At 51.7% G+C, this 6,334-nt stretch overlaps 1 protein-coding gene across 1 annotated transcript in view; it reads right to left on the reverse strand.

Annotated features, from left to right (window-relative positions):
- Nucleotides 1-6,334, reverse strand: part of LOC104289840 (S-adenosyl-L-methionine-dependent tRNA 4-demethylwyosine synthase-like) — a 136,990-nt gene that overhangs the window by 65,730 nt on the left and 64,926 nt on the right. Inside the window, exon 12 of the mRNA XM_009888855.1 lies at nucleotides 2,643-2,820. Within this exon, the coding sequence (XP_009887157.1) occupies nucleotides 2,643-2,820 (178 nt within the window). The remainder of the gene's footprint in view (nucleotides 1-2,642; nucleotides 2,821-6,334) is intronic.

The following is a 6,334-nucleotide window of genomic DNA, read 5'->3' on the forward strand; positions in this document are numbered from 1 at the left end:
GTTCCCTCTTGTCCTGTCACTGGGCACCACTGAAGACAGACTGTTCCCATCCCCCTGGCACCCTCCTTTTAAGTATAAGCATTGATAAGATCCCCCCTCAGTCTTCTCTTCTCCAGACTGAGAAGACCCAAGTCCCTCAGCCTTTCCTCATAAGAAAGATGCTCCAGTCCCTTCATCATGTCTGTAGCCCTTTGCTGGACCCTCTCCAGCAGTTCCCTGTCCTTCTTGACCCGGGGAACCCAGAACTGGACACAGTGATCCAGATGTGGCCTCACCAGGGCAGAGCAGAGGGGGAGGATGACCTCCCTCCACCTGCTGGCCACACTCTTCTTGATGCCCCCCAGGATGCCATTGGCCTTCTTGGCCACTAGGGCACATTGCTGGCTCATGGTCGTCCTGTTGTCCACCAGCACTCCCAGGTCCCTTTCCCCAGAGCTGCTCTCCAGCAGGTCAGCCCCCAACCTGTACTGGTGCATGGGGTTATTCCTCCCCAGATGCAGTACCCTACACTTGCCCTGGTGGAATTTCATTAGGTTCCTCTCCACCCAACCCTCCAGCCTGTCCAGATCACGCTGTATGGTGGCACAGCCCCCAGTTGTGTGTCATGAGGCAGCGCCGTGCTGGAGCCGCAACTCTGCAGCCCCCCCTCTCCCGAACCCAGGCCATGCTCCCCATTTGCGCACTGGATGCCCGAGGTCCCACTGCCTGTTTTCGGACCAACTCTTAGACTACAGCTCCCCTCTGCTGACAGCGGTAAAGCGAGCTCGGTGCATACTTCGGTTCCCATATTAAGCAAATCATTCGCTTTGATGAGGCAAAGATCAGTTGCAGTTTTTCAGACAGCAAGACTAGCATCTTATCACTTCCTTTTCTTGTTTCTTTTTCCAAACACCCAGCGGATCCTAAGAAATGCAAGCTTCAAAATATAGTCTGTGCTCCCTTTTTTAAAACGCTATTTTTAGGAAAGCGCAATTTCTGTCTATCAGGCACATAATACATGACTTAAAGTAACTTGATTACACAATTATTCAATCATTTGGAATGCCTTTGTAGTGTATAATTACTCACTCCAAAATTGCATGCCCTCCCCCCTCACTGCCACATCCAGACCCCGAGAGGGAAGCACAAAGGAAGCTCTCCCAGAAAGTGCTAACACGGTGTGGCGCGGACCTGAAGTGACAACCTGAGCGACGTACCAAACCCACCCAGCATACAGCCCCGCTAACTCCGAGGTTGGACTGTGTCAGCATCATTAGCCGGCGGTATTCTGACGAGTTCTCAACCACCTCACACCGCACGCTGCGTCGCCTTGCTATGTTGCTTCAGATTTCATTAAAAGCAGCCTGGATGCTCAAGAACATCAGAAAAGGGGATTCTTCACATTTGTAAAGACTCTGAAAGAGTTCATTAAAACATTTTGAGCCTTTAGCTTAAGTCCCTTTGAGAGGGAGGTTAAACACTGCTGATCCCGCTTTTGCAGATGGATGGCCATGAGCCAGCAATGTGCCCTGGTGGCCAAGAAGGCCAATGGCATCCTGGGGGGCATCAAGAAGAGTGTGGCTAGTGGGTCGAGGGAGGTCATCCTCCCCCTCTGCTCTGCCCTGGGGAGGCCACATCTGGAGCACTGTGTCCAGTTCGGGGCTCCCCAGTTCAAGAAGGACAGGGAACTGCTGGAGAGGGTCCAGCAAAGGGCTACAGAGGTGATGAGGGGACTGGAGCATCTCTCTTATGAGGAAAGGCTGAGGGACGTGGGGCTTCTCAGTCTGGAGAAGAGAAGACTGAGGGGGGATCTCATCAATGCTAATAACCTCTCAAAGTCAGGGTGACAGGGGGATGGGAAAAGTTTGTTTCCAGTGGTGCCCAGTGACAGGACAAGAGGGAACAGGAACAAACTTGAGCAGAGGAAGTTCCATCTCCACCTGAGGAGGGCCTTCTCTGCTGTGAGGGCGGCAGAGCACTGGCAGAGGCTGCCCAGAGAGGTGGGGGAGTCTCCCCCTCTGGAGCCATCCCAAACCCGCCTGGACGCCGTCCTGTGCCACTGCTGGAGGTGCCCCTGCTCTGGCGGGGGGTGGCCCTGGGGGAGCTCCAGAGGGCCCTTCCAGCCCTCACCAGTCTGTGACTCTGTGATTTTTCACCTTTTCTCCTGCATGCTGGGTCCTGCTGGAGATGCTGGGCTGTGCGCATCTTTGGTTTGAGTCGTTACAGCTAGTCTTACAGATTTAGAACAAAGATCAGACTGCAAGAGAAGCACACAAACCAAAAAGGCAATTTATGAGTTGGGTCTCCTGCTCTAGCTGTCGGAAACGCTCCCACCAGTTATCCATGTCCCCAAGCAGAAAACGCAGCTCACTCGCTGTCCTCCTTCACTCACACCTCCGGGAGGTACTATATTACATTCCCTTCGCTTTCAGAAGTAATCACACTTTGTTGAAGAGACATCGAAAAGAAAAATCAAACCAGGGAGAGAAAGAGATGAGAAAGAGCATGGGGAGATTGAGGTTAAAATCAAATAGACGCCGAGTGGGCTCTTCCATTGCCAGTGCTCAGGCCGAGCAGCTGACTCTGATGAGCAATAAAGTGGAATTAAAACACAGGTCAGCACTCAAATGTTTTAGTAGGGAGATATTTTGTCCACCTCTTACCTAATCTCATCTGGGAACTGTGCATTTGTAACCAGGAAACTAGAGATGCTGTGCTGGTGCAGGAGCTTCACAAAGCGGTTGATCTCTGGGTACATGATGGGCTCTCCCACCAGCGACAGTGCGCAGTGCTTTGCTGTCATCGCTTCCTCAAACCGATCTGCTTTCACTCCCGACACGCCTGCAAGAAGAGGGAAAACAGACTCAAATCAACTCAACGCCCTCCCAAACCACATGTCTGGATCTAAAATACACTCTAGCACAAGGAAGACTGAGCAGAACTGGCTGGAGCCCTCGTGACCCGGAGGGGACACCAGACCACAGCCAGTGGCCGCTAAGTCCACTCTGCAGGAATCCACGGAACCGCGTACGCCCAGACGTGCGGAGCTTGGGGCTTTGTGTGCCCCGTTCACTACCGCAAGCAATCTCCCAGTAACACTGGAGTCAGACTTTCCATTGCCAAGACCTCAATGATGCTGCCTGAATGCTGAGAGAGAAGCAAGAGACGATTTAATGCCACTTCAAGCAGGCATCTTAAAAAAGACAAGCTGGTTAAGTGTGTCTCCGCTGCCGACCCCCCGTGGTCCCACAGCCCCATGGAGACCAGGTCCCCCGAGGGACTGGGCACACCTCGCCCAGCACAGCGCCAACAACCAGGTCTGGCCCCATGTTGGCAACCCCATGAAACACAGCTCTGCAGAAGATGCGTTCAAGAAGAAAACCCAACACATCGCACCGTCCCGCACAGCCAGAGACATTTCAGAACGAAGCAGAGAACACAAGGAGCTCAACTGTAGCGTCCACGTGAAAGCGCTGTCTGCGGGTTTAACCCACCTGAGTCACATCTATCATACCCACGGGAGGGCAGGGGAGAGGCCAGTCCTCCTCCAGCTCATCCATACCCGACCCGGTGCTCAGGACCCCGTATGAAATCATCTGGCTACAAACAAGCTTTTGTTCCAAATGTGTCACTTCCCATTTCCGTGACGCGCCTTGATGTACTCGAATAATATCTGAGGTTTTAGACTGGGGGCTGGTCTGCTTTAAAAAAAACAAACAAAAAAAAAAAAAACACCACACACACAAAAAAAACCCCCACACAACACCACGAAGACTTCAGTTTGAAATCCGGTCCTCAGCTCACCTCTCGTTGCCTAGACGCGGGAGCTCAAGCAGTACAGAAAATTACATGCTATGCTGCAGAGCCAAGATAAAAAAAAAAAAAAAAAAAGAGAGGTGTTCGTGGCTATTGCTTGAGCCTCACACAGAAAAGCTGGTTTGCGATCCGAGTGAAGCTTAGCGCATTTTAAACCAGCCGGGCTCAGTCCCGAGTAAGTGACAGGACTAATGGTTACTCCGCGGCAACTTGACAGTACTAAATGAGAACTTTATTGGAAAAGAAAGCGGCATCTCAACCACACACTGAGATTAAAGGACTAACTTTTGTATTCCTAAAGCTACTGTAAGTCATTTTTGGAATTAATTCATTCCAAAATTTGTGCGCAAATTTGGAATGAATTAATTTCTCTCAGCATCGTGCAATTGGACTATGACAATTACTGTGCCAGCTTTATAAGCAGACAGAAAAAAAATTCTGACATCGCGTAAAGTTTGAGCGTAACTGTCTCAAAACAGTTTACATCAAATCTGGCGTATAGTAAATACGCTCCAGAGGAGGGTAGAAGTTTCGTACGCGATCTTTTGACCATATAAATCATGAACCAGACAGGGATAAACTAAACAGGATTAGCGGGTATTCCAGGGAGCGCAAGCACTCTCCTGCACTCCTGGCTGCCGTATCGCTACAGCGCTCAGGTTCTGCTCCTGCAGATGAGCCTCCTTCGGTCCTCCGTCACTGAACTTCAGCAGCCAGAGCCCGGGCAGATTTTGTGTGGCACGCAGCAGGTCCAGCAGCAGTGCCAGAGCTTTCTGCTGTAGGAACTTGAGAAGCCTTCGCAAGAGGCGGCAGCGTACAGCTCTCGGCGCCTGCGGGGCCCAGAGCTCAGCAGAGCACACAGCCCAGCCCCCTCTCATCAGCACATCCCCTTCGGAAAAGCTGATTTCAGTTGCTCTCCTCCTGGTGCGCTTTAATTTGGGGAAGAGAAGCATCACCTGGCGCATCACCCTGGAGAGACCAGTTGTTGACTTTGGTACCCCTCTGCAAGGGGCTGTACACCAGTCGCCACGAGTGCCTGGTGACTGGGCAGACCAGGAACCTGCTTTATCCTCTCTTACAGCGCGACACACGGGTAGTCTTTGGATTTCCTAGTTCAGATCATACATTTGTGTTTGTTCATTTTCCCCCCAAGTTGTATTATCAGAGACTCCCACTCTCCTGTTTGTGAATTATGTTTCCATTCTGTGAGTGCCCTTCACAAGGGCACAGAGATTTACCAGTCTCTACCTAGAAAAATTATCCATCAAATAAACTACTTCCCACCTTAGCTCCCTATCAGTAAGATGTCTCTCCATCAGTTACTCTAAAAGAGAATTATGTGACATTAGCTAACGTTTATGGTCTTCAAAATCAGTACAAACTACGGCAACAATAGAAGATGATGACACATCATCTCTAAAAGCACACGCGGGGACTCTTACAGGACTATCCTCTAGGATATCCTATGGGACAGAGGGGGCCCAAGAATTCTTCTGTTCTTTCAAGGAGGATCTAATTTTTACTACAAAGCGTGGAATAAACGAAGCAACAGACTAGCTCAACATTTCCTCTGGCACACGTAGATGTCTGTATGCGTGTACCCGAATGCGAAGCTGTGCTACTTGTGATCAGAGCCCAGAAGGCCAACCGTATCCTGGGCTGCATCAGAAGAAGTGTGGCCAGCAGGGCGAGGGAGGGGATTCCGCCCCTCTGCTGCGCTCTGGGGAGACCCCACCTGGAGTACTGCGTCCAGCTCTGGAGTCCCCAACATCAGGAGGACATGGACCTGCTGGAGCGTGTCCAGAGGGGGCGACAAGGATGATCCGAGGGCTGGAGCACCTCTGCTGGGAGGAGAGGCTGAGAGAGTTGGGGGCGTTCAGCCTGGAGAAGACAAGGCTCTGGGGACACCTTATCGCAGCTTTCCAGTACCTAAAGAGGGGCTACAGTAGAGCTGGGGAGGGACTTTTTACAAGGGCATGGAGTGATAGGACAACAGGGAATGGCTTCAGAGTGGAAGAGGGGAGATCTAGATTAGATATGAGGAAGAAATTCTCTCCTGTGAGGGTGGTGAGCCCCTGGGGCAGGTTGCCCCGAGAAGCTGTGGCTGCCCCATCCCTGGAGGTGTTCAAGGCCAGGTTGGACGGGGCTTGGAGCAACCTGGGCTGGTGGGAGGTGGCCCTGCCCAGGGCAGGGGGGTGGAACTCGATGATCTTCAGGGTCCCTTCCAACCTAAACCATTCTACGATTCTATTTAGAAAGAGCACCAATTTATTCAAACAGCTTTGGCTATTACCTGAGCAGCATTACCAGACACTCGAGAGCCTGGAGGGCTCTCTAGCAAAGACATTTTCACAGAATCACAGAATTTTCAGAGCTGGAAGGGGCCTCTAGAGATCATCCAGCCCCACTCCCCTGCTAAAGCAGGACTGCCCAGAGCACATCACTCAGGACTGCATCCAGGCGGGTTTTGAAAACCTCCAGAGAAGGGGACTCCACCCCCTCCCTGGGCAGTCTGTGCCACTGCTCTGTCACCCCAACC

The sequence above is a fragment of the Charadrius vociferus genome, unplaced genomic scaffold (genome assembly GCF_000708025.1).
Source record: "Charadrius vociferus isolate BGI_N301 unplaced genomic scaffold, ASM70802v2 scaffold636, whole genome shotgun sequence".
In the NCBI taxonomy this organism is placed as follows: Eukaryota; Metazoa; Chordata; class Aves; order Charadriiformes; family Charadriidae; genus Charadrius; species Charadrius vociferus.